This window comes from Canis lupus, chromosome 9, assembly GCF_011100685.1.
Source record: "Canis lupus familiaris isolate Mischka breed German Shepherd chromosome 9, alternate assembly UU_Cfam_GSD_1.0, whole genome shotgun sequence".
Classification (NCBI taxonomy): Eukaryota; Metazoa; Chordata; class Mammalia; order Carnivora; family Canidae; genus Canis; species Canis lupus.
In genome coordinates, this window is record NC_049230.1 from 2,290,550 (window position 1) to 2,304,294 (window position 13,745).

At 51.4% G+C, this 13,745-nt stretch overlaps 1 protein-coding gene across 5 annotated transcripts in view; it reads right to left on the reverse strand.

Annotated features, from left to right (window-relative positions):
* The window catches only part of RNF213 (ring finger protein 213), a 98,333-nt gene that overhangs the window by 12,082 nt on the left and 72,506 nt on the right, over positions 1 to 13,745 (reverse strand). For 4 of the 5 annotated variants that reach the window (XR_005364131.1, XM_038546364.1, XM_038546363.1 and 1 more), the window contains 13 exons: positions 12,235 to 12,335; positions 11,962 to 12,144; positions 11,094 to 11,263; positions 10,899 to 10,998; positions 8,117 to 8,228; positions 6,921 to 7,131; positions 6,487 to 6,677; positions 5,681 to 5,803; positions 4,824 to 4,934; positions 3,558 to 3,800; positions 3,200 to 3,281; positions 1,948 to 1,982; positions 580 to 674 (listed from right to left, as the gene is read on the reverse strand). Coding sequence is in view for 4 of the 5 variants with exons in the window: in XM_038546364.1 (XP_038402292.1) it covers positions 580 to 674; positions 1,948 to 1,982; positions 3,200 to 3,281; positions 3,558 to 3,800; positions 4,824 to 4,934; positions 5,681 to 5,803; positions 6,487 to 6,677; positions 6,921 to 7,131; positions 8,117 to 8,228; positions 10,899 to 10,998; positions 11,094 to 11,263; positions 11,962 to 12,144; positions 12,235 to 12,335 (1,757 nt within the window). In the remaining variant the exon portion in view is untranslated. Of the gene's footprint in view, positions 1 to 579; positions 675 to 1,947; positions 1,983 to 3,199; positions 3,282 to 3,557; positions 3,801 to 4,823; positions 4,935 to 5,680; positions 5,804 to 6,486; positions 6,678 to 6,920; positions 7,132 to 8,116; positions 8,229 to 10,323; positions 10,791 to 10,898; positions 10,999 to 11,093; positions 11,264 to 11,961; positions 12,145 to 12,234; positions 12,336 to 13,745 lie in introns of those variants that run through there. The other variant, XM_038546365.1, reaches the window with a different exon arrangement.

Below are 13,745 nucleotides of genomic sequence, written 5' to 3' on the forward strand. Positions count from 1 at the left end.
ATTTTAAACAATCATGGCACCAGACTAGCCCATATGTGTGATGGCCACAGGGCGGCCCCACCTGCCATGGGGCGGGGAGTGGGGGGTGCACGGGGAACCACACTCTTCTCGATCGAAGGCTGGCATGCGGACCCCAGCCGTGCATGTGGATTCTGGGCTGTGCCTCCTTCACTTCCCGCAAGCAGTGAGGAAGCTAAGAGTTTACAAGTGAGACACTATGGGTTTAGATAGACAAAAGCCCGATTTGTGGCTTTGCAGCCTTCAATGTCCCTCTGAATTAGGTCACTTGTATGTGTCCGACACATTCCTACAGGGGACACAGCCCAGACCCAAACGGAAGACATCTGGATAACACATCTTACCGTGTGGTCTGCTTTACATTCAAGAGCCCAGTTAGCCAGTGACCGGTGAGACACCTCACCGTAGCCCAGGGACCTGGGCCTTGAGGTCCGATGTGACATGGGCCCAAATGCGTAACAGTAACTAATACTGTACTTTGCATCAGTTTATCCACTGGAATAGAAACAGCCCCCAAACCCGTGGTTCACTCTCTTAGGAAGGAGATGCCCTCTTACGTACGTGATAACATGAAATCCGGTCTCAGGACTGTGGTTAACCCCTCCAACTTGGACACCACAGTCAATGCAGTGGCTCTTCTCCATTGGCTTCCCGCACTAGGACAAAGGACAAAAGCGCCCGAGCTCAGTTTTGGAGGAGGAGTGCTCCATGCGCAAATGCACCATGCAGGCCAATCCACGCTTGGCTCCGGGGGCAGCTGAGGGCACTGGGATTGCTCATTTTCCTGCAAACACGTGCTGGCGGCGGCAGGAGCCACGGGGCACAGGGCAGGTGCTCCATGCAAATATGGTGCATGTGAGGAAATCTGGACTCTTGAAGCAGAAGTGACCATTTGAGTTTTATTCCCAAATAGATACTTTGTAGACAAATATGTGATCTGCCTTCCTTTCTCACACTCATTGGTCTTCCCCACTCCCCCGACCACCACTCCAGGGCTTCACTACCTAGCGCCAGAACACTACTGCAGCCTCCAAACTGAATTCCTGAACTCAGTTTGGACTTTGTTTAAAATAATATATATATAACCATATGATCTGCTCCTTCGCAAGCCTCATTTTTCCAAATCTGGCTGTGGGCTACTGCAGACTGTGAATCACAGCGTGTCACAGAGCCAAACCAGCCTCGAGCCCCAGACCTCAGACCGTCAGAGCCGAGAGCAGTCCTGGGAAGAATGTGCCTCGAACTACCTGCTTCGCAGACAAGGAAGTGAGTAAACCCCAGAAACGCACAGCGTATATATCGGATTTTCTCCTTGAGGTCTCTCATTTACTCTGTTCAGTTCAACAGCCTGTTGCTGGGCAAGCAGACACCTCGAAGGGCCCTGGCCGGATGCTGCGGGATGCAGAGGTGAGGAACCCACAGCTCTCTCCACCAGGGTTTATGCTCCAGCGTCTCTTTTATCCCGTCCTTTGGTGTCTAGACCACATCTCCTGTCTGGGCCAATGACCCAGCCTACGGACCCACCAGTCAACACCTTGCCATCACAGGAAGACACGCATCGCTGACCCCATGCAGCCGGGGCTGGGCACAATGGCTAGCAGCAGTTTTGACTCCCAGAGGGACTTTGGCAATGTCCGGAGACATTTCTGGTTGCCACATGCGGTGTGGCTGGCTTCTGGTGAGTTGAGGCCAGGAATGCCACTCGGCGCCCCACCACAGCTCATGACAGCCCACAATACAGAGGTAGGTCTGGAGATCCCCTGCACCATTTAGATGTTTAGCTGGAGCACCGTTAAACAGCCCTGGAAAGAGTCTATGCTCTCTAGAAGGTCACGACCCTCACCAACCTCTTCCCCCACGTGCTCCTGCTCAGATCTAGAGGAACAACGTTAGAGCCCTGCAAACACCATCCCAAATACCAAGACTCACCTCTCCCACAGAGCACGGGTGACCGTTGGGACACACTGTTAAGAGAACAACAAGACTCACGTTGGCTGGTGAGGTTTTACCTAACGGCCCGAGGAAAAGAAAGCCAACACTCTCCTCTCAGGCCAAATCAGAGCAGGATGTACAGTTAACATGTCCTGAGCACGTTTGTAAAAAATATGCATGAGCTTCATTTGATGGAGCAGAGGGAAAGTCCGTTACAGTCTCCTATGGGGCTGCTCTGGGAGGCAGGGGCAGCCCATTTTACACTCTCCTTTTCTTTTTGATTTTTTTCTTTTTAAAGAGTAGGACCTTTAAAAAAGATTTTATTTATTTATTTATTTATTTATTTATTTATTTATTTATTTATTTATTTAATTGAGAGAGAGAGAGAGAGAGAGAATGTGGGGGGGAGGGGCAGAGGGAGAGAAAGAATCTCAAGCAGATGCCCTGAGTATGGAGCCTGACCCGGGGCTCGATCCCACAACCCTGAGATCATGACCTGAGCCCAAGCCAAGAGTTGGATGCTTAACCGACTGAGCTACCCAGGCGTCCCAAGAGCATGTTTTATGACAACTTTTATAGCTGGTTTATAAGGATAATTTACTCGGGGGCACCTGACTGGCTCAGTCGGAGGAGCATGAGTCTCCTGATCTTGGAGTTGTGGGTTCCAGGCCCATGTTAGATGTAGAGATTACTAATAAATAAATAAAGTTAAAAAAAAAAAAAAAGAGGGAGCCAGGAAAGGCCTGGCTTTACCTGTTTAAAAAAAAAAATAAAAACTTAAGAAAAAAAAAGGATGTTTTTCTCAGGCAACAACAATTTGAGCTCCCAGTTCTGTGTCTTGAGAATTGTCCTCAGGTCAAAAACTCGGTTGTAGGGATGCCCGGGTGGCTCCCTGCAGGGAGCCTGCTTCTCCCTCTGCCTGTGTCTCTGTGTCTCTCATGAATAAATAAATAAAATCTTTAAAAAAAAACAAAAAACAAACAAAATAAACTCCGCTGTAGCAGGAGCCGGCCCCTGCCCAAGCCTCTGGCGTGGCTCACACTCCAGGCAAGGGAAGCGCATGCCACGCGGATCCCACCCCGGACTCAGGAAGGGCCTGGTGTGCGTCCTCCGCAGTCAGCCGTGCGCCCTGTGTCTGCAAAAGCCCCGACAGCAGAACAAGGCAAACATCTGGGACCTTTGGGCACAAACCACGGGAGCCTCGTCAATGCGCAGAGGATGTGACACCGTCTCAGACCCCGACACTCACTGTACCAGGAGAGGGTCTCCAGACCCTTCCAATTCCGAGCCTGAACCAGCAAGTCTTCGGGCATCGTCGGAAGATAAGAGTTCTGAAAAGCCGAGAAAGAGAGAAGGCTGCCGGAAGGCGAGAGATTGGGCCAACTGCCACTGCCCTGGGCAACAGGGGGACTCTGGACTCTCCCCCTTGTCCACCTCCAAGGTCTCCAAGGGGCAAAGAGAACAAGGCTCTCCGTGACCGTGGACTTGGGTATCAAGTGGGACACAGGCCAAGAGAGGAGCCGTGACACGGACACTTTCAAAAGGGCCCCGGGGACAGGCCGCCAGAGATGCCATCCCCCCAGCCGTCGCCCACCTGCCGGTCTTACCACCATGTCAGCCGGGGAGAAGGCCAGACTCTTCAGGGGTTCCAGGATGTCACCCTGTCCACACAGGAGGACAGCTGCGGTGTGAACAGCCAGTTCTGCCACTGTGCCCTGGAGGCTGCTGTCCCTGGGACCTGTCCTCAGCAGGGGCAGCGTGTTGTTCACCAGGGATGCTGCAAAATGCCTCATGTGCGGAGAAGAAAAGATCTTGCCTTCCTCGATGAACGCGTTCAGAGCCTCACATTGCTGGCAGGAGAAAATAGATCGAAAAATATATCAAAGAAGAAGATGAATGTGAAGCCAAACGTTTGTTCTTAAGTCAGGCGTTCGTGTGGATGCAACTATGCCTCAATATGGAGGAAAACACGGTTCGAGGGGCAGTAATCAGACAGGAGCGTTTCCATCTGCAAACAGCGCCGCACGGCCGAGCGCTAACTGCGACATTCTACTTTGTGAACAACAGCATCTCATCTTTTTGACTTTGCTTTTTATCATCATCCTGAAAGTTCTGGGTCAAACAGAAAGTTGCTCCTCCATGTAGGACAGCTGAGGGGCGCCCGGGGGGGTGGGCAGTCAGCTCAGCATCTGACTCTTGATTTCAGCTCAGGTCGTGACCTTGGGGTCATGAGATCGAGCCCCGCGTCGGGCTCCCCGCTCAGTGCACCGTCGCCTTGGGATGCTCTCTCTCTCCCTGCCCCTCCCCCGACCCTCTAAAATAAATTAGTGGGGATCCCTGGGTGGCGCAGCGGTTTGGCGCTTGCCTTTGGCCCAGGGCGCGATCCTGGAGACCCGGGATCGAATCCCACGTCGGGCTCCCGGTGCATGGAGCCTGCTTCTCCCTCTGCCTATGTCTCTGCCTCTCTCTCTCTCTCTCTCTCTCTCTCTCTCTCTCTCTGTGACTATCATAAATAAATAAAAATTAAAAAAAAATAAATAAAATAAATTAGTGAATCTTAAAAAAAAAAGTTGAGGGATCCCTGGGTGGCACAGCGGTTTGGCGCCTGCCTTTGGCCCAGGGCGCGATCCTGGAGACCCGGGATCGAATCCCACATCGGGCTCCCGGTGTATGGAGCCTGCTTCTCCCTCTGCCTGTGTCTCTGCCTCTCTCTCTCTCTCTATCATAAATAAATAAAAATTAAAAAAAAAAAGTTGAAAACCCCATCCTAGATTAAAAAAAAAATGGGGCATAATTTATGGCTTTTACTTCTATTCAGAAAAGTCCCTCTGGATATGGAGATGACGTGCACCTCCTCAAATGCAGACACTCACCTCTGGCTTAGGGTGGAGGCTAGTGTTGCAGGATTGGTACAGCACGGCAACCTCTCTGAAGAGCACTAACAGTAAGTGGGCCGCCAACTCAGGATCGTGGTTCCTGCCCCCCTGAAGCAAGAAATGAGGACGCCAGTGAGGCTCCAGCTGTTACACAGGCCCGTCTGCGGCCAGAGTCCTGCTGATGCAGCCCGACACCCTGCACCTTGAGGGCTGCCGCTGGCAAGTGACTCTGAGACCACGAGGCTCATGGACATTCCGTTGTGACACAACGGAGATTTATCAGAGTTTATCAGAGTGCTTAGGACCCAAGGAACAGAAATCACCGTCTGTTCTTTTTCTGACCACTTCGCTGCCCCTCGAAACTTCAGAGTAGAACGAGGCTATTTATTAACTCCCTGGCTTCCCAGCCCAGGGCCAGGGTAAACAGGGACTCTAAGAGGAAGAAGGACCAAAACTGCATAAAGATTAGATGCTAAAGACCCTGCCTCTTTATGAAAATAAACACCCTCGTCATGCCGCCAGGAATCCTGGATGTGCATGGGAAGGAGTTTCCCCAGTGCTGCCCGCACCTGCCATCAGGGTGACCTCGGAGGAAGTAATGCACGTGAGCAGTCAGGAGGGCACTGCAACAGCCCTGGCCTGGCAGGTCAGCAAGGTCCAGCAAATCTGTCCCCTAACTCAGTAGCTAAAGGGCTCCTGTCTGGGCCAGGCACGCCGCGGTCGTGGACACGCGACGCCCAATATGGCGAGTGGCTTTGGGTGCCTCTTCCACAGCGTCATTTGACGCCAATGAGGCAGATGAGGATTCCAAGGGGCGCTGTGTGGTACAGAGGGAGGCCCGGGGCTGGTCCTACCTTCAGAACAGCCACAGTAGTCAGGGGCTCGTTCTGGAGGATGGCTTTGCCCACTGTGTCACGAAGAGCCTTATATTTGTCACCATGCACCAGGTATCGATCCATCTGGCTTAGCATATTCTCCTGCAAGCCCAGGAACACAGGGGTTAATCACAGGGGAAGGGGGTGAGGGCACAGTTGGCAAAGAATCATCTGGATAGGTAAATGATCCGGGCATGACAGCCAGAGGTCCAGCCCTGGGCATGACAGTCCCCTGCTGTGTGGGGCGGCGCCGCCTCCTCCTCCTCATTGTCCAGTGCAGAGGTGAGAGTGGGAGAGAAATGGGGGAGAAGGGGGAGTGGAGGAGGCGGCGGCGCAGACTCCATCGCTGCATCTTGCCTGTACCGAGGGTGAAGACCAGGGGCAAGTGAGTGCTAGTAGGTCGACTGCTCCCACTGGCAGCAAAAAATGCAAGCTGGGGTTTTGTGCTGTTATATTGTTGTATCATCCTCAAAATCATGCTTTCTGTCTCTGCCCGCCGAGGAGAGCAAGGACTTCTGCAAGCTGAATTACTTTTAACTGGTGGAAAGTGAAAGCCACAGAACCATTCTTTGGCTTTCCACATGTCACATTGGACCAGAAGCGATGCCTTAGGTAAACTTCCCTGCAGAGAGGCCCCACACCAGCAGCAATGCACGCACCTGTCCCCTACGACAGGCCGCCTCAGCGTCATCTCGAGCTGGGTCAAGTTAAGCGAAGCGAGACACAAGGGACCAGAGCAGTCACGGGGCAGTGTGGGGGTGGGGGCACAGGCCAGGTGTTCTCACCTCCCGCAGCAAGGCCTCCTCCGGGAAGATCCAGCGTGCCGGATGGCCCTGTGCACAGAATTGCTGCACATACTCTATCCCTCGCTGGCTGGAGAGCTTCCGCACCAGGTACACCCGGTACCAGTCATTCTTGGCTTGTCTGCAGAAGCGCTCGACCTGCTGCAGGTAGCACTGCTTCTCCCTGGCCGTCTCTGCAGGGCCCAAGAGAGGGGTGAGTGACGGCGGCAGAGAAGACCTGTGGTCGCCTGTCTCGGACACCGAGCCAGGCAAAAAGTGGGCGCCCTGGTCTCTAGGAACTCACAGTGAAAAACACCGGAGAAGGGGACACAACGCAGACTGGGATGGTTCTGAGAACCAGTTTCCCCTGCTCCCCCAATCTCTGAATAATGGAGTCTCGAAGCCTGGGGTAGAGAAAGGTGCAGAAGGGGACCTGCCTGAGCTGTCCTGAAGCTCGCTGAGGAAGTCGGAAGCCTTGTTGAGACACAGGCGGATGCGGGTCATCTCCTGCAGGTATTCCACGGAGGCCTCGCTGGCAGGCTCTGGGCTGCACCACATCGAGTAGGTCTTCAGAAAGGCTCCTTCTTCTCTCAGGTACCTCAGCTCCTCGCTGGTAGACAGAGCACTGGTCTTCTCGTACAGTGAATCCTAGGGAGGAAGGCACCAGGGGAAAGAAAAGGGCTTTTTTTTTTTTTTTTTAAAGATTTTATTTATTCATGAGAGACACAGAGAGAGAGGCAGAGACCCAGGCAGAGGGAAAAGCAGGCTCCCTGCAGGGAGCCCGACGCAGGACTTGATCCCAGGACCCCGGGGTCACACCGTGGGCCGAAGGCAGGTGCTCAACCACTGAGCCACTCGGGTGCGCCAGGATGTTGTTCTTTTTCATATGCACATTCTCCAACCTTCCAAAATCTCCAAAGCATGACGGTGGAGAACAGGAAGGAAATACCCTAAGTTTGAGGGTAACTGTATCGAATCACGGGGAATGAACATCCCTTTTATTTCAGGGACAGGAAGGAGGGGAAGAGAAAATCTGGGGGAAAAAATATGCCGTATGATCTCCTTTTCTCACAGGCCGTGTGAAATCTGGGGAAGCAACAAACATACAGAGAATAAAAAGAAAAGCGGCTGTAGGCTGGCCAGTGGGAGACGGGCATGGTTACCTGGGGGTGGGGGGCGGGGGGTGGGGGGACGTTTCCATTCTCTCACCCAGGCCCGTGCGTCGCAGTACACACAGCCATGGGGGACAGAAGCAAGGTTGCTGAAACAGCCCCCACCCCCGTTTTTAAATATTTTATTTGTTTATTTGACAGAGAGAGAGAGAGAGAGAGAGAGAGAGAGAGAGAGAGAGACAGAGGAGTCGGGGGAGGGGCAGAGGGAGAAGCAGGGAGCCTGAAGCAGGACTTGACCCCAGGACCCTGACGTCATGACCTGAGTGGAAGGCAGATGCTTTTCTGACTGAGCTCCCCCAGGCGCCCCGCTGAAACCCTATTTACGTGTGTGCCTGCAACTGTGTCACTTCACCGACAAAAGTTATATTCTGTAAATTTTCAGACACACTTTCCACTGCATCAACCATATGGTGCAGCCGGTTGGCAGGAGGCGAGCAGGACAGGTCCGGGGTTGTGCTTACCTCCAGGCAGTTGCTAAACAGGATGTACAGCTCGGTTTTATCTTCAGTTACCAGGGCCTTCTGCTGTAGCAGGGACAAGTAAGCCTGGATATAATCTTTTACTTCTTGGAAGCTATGGGAGGAAAAATATGGTATCTGGTGATCTCGGGTTTTATCATGTCAAAAAAAAAGAAGAGAGACACACACAAAGTATCGGTCAACCTACCTACCTATCCATCTCTCTCTCTCCCTGTATAAATATAGACATATAGTTTGTAATATTTTATTTGAAATACTTTAGTGCAATATCGGAGGAATACAAAATTCCATCTTTATACCGGCTCTTCCCAGACTTTCGGGTTTTAGAACTCCTTAACAGTCTTAAAAATCATTGAGAACCCCAAGAGGCTTTTGTTTATGTGGGTTGTATTCATTGATATTTACAATAGTAGAAATTAGAATTGAAAAAAAAAAGAAAACTATTAACTCATTTAAAAAAAAATAACAAAAATAAATAAAATAAATAAATAAATAAATAAATAAAACATTTTTTAAAAAACAAACTATTTTCCAGAACAAAAATTAATTAGTGAGAAGAGGGCCCTTTTGTTCTCTATCCCTGCAAATCTCTTTAATGCCTGGTTTAGTAGAATTTAGCTGGGCCCTCCAATCTTGCTCCGGGAAGAAAGTCTGATCTCACGCATTATGTCACTGGAAAGGAAAGGAATATTTTCCCAGTATTTCCTAGTGATGGTAAATATCTTTCTTTGACACAATGCCAAAACTTGATAAACAATAATTTTTAAAGCTTAGTTGCAATGTGCAATCTGAGACCATGTCAAGGCACTTTTCATACTGAATTACATTAAGGTTAAGTGAGCTATCTTGCACTTGAATGGATTTTTTTTTTTTTTTTTTTTTTAACCAATGCATGACTCTGTGATATCATGCATTGGCCATTTGGAAAACAGTGGTTCACGAGGTATGCGGATCTTGCAAAGGTTGACATTTCTGTACCATGAGGTATTTAAAAAAAAAAACCTCGCATTCATTAACCTGGACCATCAAATAGTCCCTATGCATGAGGAAGCTGATAGGCTCATGGGGGACGGTATGAGTTTTCCAAAAATTCCAATATTTGCTTAAAAGTTTGAATTTTGGGGATCCTTGGGTGGCTCAGCAGTTTAGTGCCTGCCTTCGGCCCAGGGTGTGATCCTGCGGTCTCAGGATCAAATCCCACATTAGGCTCCCTGCATGGAGCCTGCTTCTCCCTCTGCCTGTGTCTCTGCCTCTCTCTTTCTCTCTGTGTGTCTCTAATGAATAAATAAATAAAATCTTTAAAAAAAAGTTTGCATTTTATCCTTAGCCATGAACATGATCAGTTGCTTCCCCTGACAGGCTCCCTTTGCTTGTGTTCGAGGAAATGCCTGCCAAGCACCCAGCTCTGAGTAATCATAGCATGCCAGCCATTCTTGCAATCATAACTGGTATCCCACAAAACAACAGGCCGGCTCAGCACGTAACTCGAAAATTGCCTGAGAGCTCTCCCTTGATGTAACTGTTCGCTTCGGCAGGCAGCCGGGGCATGTTGTGTGCACTTCTCATTTTCACAGGCTACAGTCTATTAAAAAATAAAAAGCAAAATGAAATGTCCATAGACCAGGTTGCAGAAGATATGCATTTTAAATGTGTATCTAATCTCTATTCTGAGTCTGCCTTTGGGGCACTTAAGTTAGAAATAGTTGTTCCCATTGGAACTTTTTAAAAAAATTTGAGAGAGAGCATATGCACACGAGTAGGGGGGAGGGGCAGAGGGAGAAGCACCCTCCCCCCAAGCAGGGAGCCCCACGTGCGACTGGATCCCAGGACCCTGGGATCATGACCTGAGCCAAGGGCAGACACTTCGCCGATTGAACCACCCAGGTATCCTATCGGAACATTTCTTAGAGCCTCTTGATTTTGCCATCACCTCAAAGAATGCTGTGTCAAGTAACTCAGTGCCCAGGCCGAGTGTACAAAGTGTCCTCTGAAAGAAGCCTCTGAATATAGATCAGCTTCCTTCTTTTTTTAAAAAATATTTTATTTATTTATTCATGAGATACAGAGAGAGAGAGAGAGAGAGAGAGAGGCAGAGACACAGGCAGAGGGAGAAGCAGGCTCCATGCAGGGAGCCCGATGTGGGACTCGATCTGGGTCCCCAGGACCAGGCCCCGGGCCGAAGGTGGCGCTAAACTGCTGAGCCACCCTGAGCTGCCCTAGATCAGCTTCCTAAAAATTTTCTAAAATGGCATCATTTGTCGAAACCACTGATCAGTGGCACCATAGGGGCTTCTCTGTCTCTTCACAGAATCAGAGCAATGGAACCACTGCAATGAGACGTAGGCGGTGCGCCTGTAGGACCACGAGGGCGAGGGGACGTGGTGGGGTTCCAGCCCTCAGATCCCGGCATGAGGAGGCTCAGCACGGCCGGTTCCCACCTCGCGGGTTCCCACGCGTGCCACGGCACCGCGCTCCTCTCCCTGAAATCTGCACCAGGCGCTCGTGGCGACGCTGAGCTCATGTGCCTGCAGGTGAAGACGCTGAGCACACAACCAGTCCAGAGAAAGAAACCAGGTGGTGGCTCGTGGCAACGCTCCCCCAAATCGGGAACCACCTCCCAGTTGAGCCCAGAGCGCTGGGCGGCAAAGTAGCGACCCTGAGGACGGAAGCCGGGGGGAGATGGCTTCTCGGCCTTTTGGCTAAGATCAAGTGGAAGCAGGGGGCAGGGCTCTCCAGAAGCAAACTCCACGCTCGCTGTGCCTACCTGTACTTCAAAAGCAGTTTCAGGACCACGGAGCGGATGACGGGGGTCTTATCCACAATGTCGTCGAACGGAGAGAGAGATTTTGTGTGTTCACAGTGTCCTTAAACCAGAGGGAGACAGGTCATGTTCACAGCCGGCATAAAGAAGCGAGGCGGGGAACGGCGGTTTTAAGTCTACAGGGAGAAAGCGACTTACTTTGGGGAGTGTCTCTTAGGAACTCCTTTTGTACAAAGAGCAAATTTAGCAGGACGTCGATCACGTCCTTCTCTGGTGGCGTGTTATCCTTGAAGCACACGGTGGAGACCAGGTCTAAGAAGAAACTGTTGCACATCTGCCGGAGGCAGGCGTGCTTCCTGATGGCATCCCTGGGGAATGAACGGTTGGGAGGCACAGTCAACGGGCACGGAGAGCGTGCTCCAGAAGGCCCCCCCGCCCCACAGCTTCGGGATGTGGACGGCATTCCGTGTTTTACAATAGAAAGAGGCATTCCGTGTTTTACAATAGAAAGATGCAACTATCTCCTTACCCTGATGGGACCTGGGTGCGTGCCGCCAGATGCTACGCAGACGCGTCTCTTTCGAGGAGCACTTTGGTCCTCAGGACCAGTGAGCAACACCCTTTCACCCTGAAGTCTGCAAAGACCCTTATGTGTGTGCAGGGCTGACCTTGAACTCTGCTTTCACGAGGCATCCAGAGGTGGGGGGCCCTGACAGGGCGGAGCTGAAGGCCGCCAGCCCATGGAGAGGCCAGACAGGAGCTAGCTTTGCCCTCAGGTCATAGGAGCTGCGACCTAAGCCCTCCTCGGGTGTCCTGTGATGGTTTTATCTAATGTAGGACTTTCTGCTTCATTTCCTCTAATCGTGTTGTCTTCCCAGTCTCCACAGGTGTGTGTCTCGGGGAGGGAATAATTTTGAGACCCTAGGTGTTAATGAAGGTAGACAGGGGGCCGGTCTCTCTTAGGATGGTTCTCTGAAGTCAGGTTCTCTAAGGTTAACACACTTGATATTTCTCAATGCTATACTTGCCAAAAAAGGAAGAGAAAGAAGCGGAAAGGGTGATTTACCTGTGCTCTTGGTTCACCGTTAGAGAGAAGTCTTTTGGTAAGTCTGTTAAACAATAGGGGCATGCCATCTGCCCCAGGGTGATGCAGGTGTTGATGCATCTCAGGCAGAACACATGGCCACAGGGCAGGGAGACCGGCTCCTGGGCATCTCCCAGGCACACGGGGCACGGCTGGATCTCAAACCTAGAATCCGAGCAAGGGCATCGGGTTCAGATCCCACATGTGCAGCGCTCCCCGCGACCCCCTGCAGGGACCTCCGACCGAAGATCTCACCTGGACAGGGTCTTGCTGGCCTGTTCCTTGCATTTACAGAGAGTATGCATCACTGTGACAAAAGGCCTGTATGTCTTGATGTCAGAGTCGTCCTGCAGATACTGACAGGGAGACAGGGGCAGTGATGAGGAGGCTGATGAGCCGCGAGGAAGGGCAGAGACCAGCCGGGCACAACGACTTTCCCCGGGGCCACACGGGGCATGCATTCCACACACGCCTTCCCCCTGCCACCCCCCTAACTGCTGGCCCTGGGACCATCAGGTCAGTTCTCTTTCTAGCAGTTTCTTTAGTTTTGAATGCCCTTTATCATTATGCTGCTGTTGGGGGGAGGCTGAGATTCCCAACTTCTAATTTTCCTCCCCTCCTCCCTTTTTCACAGGGTCACCCTTCTCCCATGACGAGGTATTTCAAACTTTATTTCTTTTGTATTTATTATTTATTCAAGAGCAAGAGCGAGAACTCGTGCACCTGAGTAAAGGGAGGGGCAGAGGGAGAAGGACAAGCAGATTCCCTCTCTGCTGAGCAGAGAGACAGGATGACTCAGTCCCAGGACCCTCGGATCACAACCTGAGCCAAAGGCAGATGCTCAGTCGCTGAGCCACCCACGTGTCCCTAAATTTGATTTCTTAATCAACAGCGTAATTCACAAGAAAGCAAAGAATCTGAACAGACGTCTCTCCAAAGATGTACAAATGGGCCACAGGCACATAGGAAGATGCTTGGCATCATTAGTCGTCAGGGAAATGCAAGTCAAAGCCACGATGAGATACCACCTCACACCCATTAGGACGGCATCGCAAACCGAACCACCTGAGGACCAAGTGTCGGCAAGGATGTGGAGACACCGGGACCTCGGGGCGTCGCTGGCAGGCGTGCGGTGCTGCCGCCGCTGTGGGAAACACTTTGGTGGCTCCTCAAAAAGTTAAACACAGAATTTCCCTATGGACCCAGCAATTCCTCCGCTAGGCGTATCTGCGAATGAATCAAAAGCAGGGACTCTGATGCTTGCACGTGCCCACTCACAGCAGCGCTGCTCCCTGTCGCCAAGAGGTGGCAACAACCAGAATGTCTCCTGGTAGATGGATGGGTGAACTAAATGTGTCCGTCCACACAGTGGGCATTATTCAGCAGTAGACCGGAAGGACATCCTGACACCTGCCACGACAGGGATGGGTCTCAAGGACACCGTGCTCAGCGAAGCCAGCCAGTCACAAAGAGACAAATCCTCGGGGATTCCACTGCTGTGGGTCCCTAAGAGTCATCAAATCACAGACACAGAATGTAGGGCAGTGGGCACCATGGCTAGCGGGGAGGGCTGGGGACTAAGTGTTGCATGGGGATGGTTTCGGTTTTGCAAGACCAAAGGGTTCTGGAGATGGACGGTGGTGATAAGCGTACAGTGGTGTGAATGTGCTTGATGTCACTAAACCGTGCACCTAAAGATGATCAAAATGACAAGTTCTCCATGACGCGTGTTTTACCACAATGAGAAAATGGCAGTGGTCTAGCGG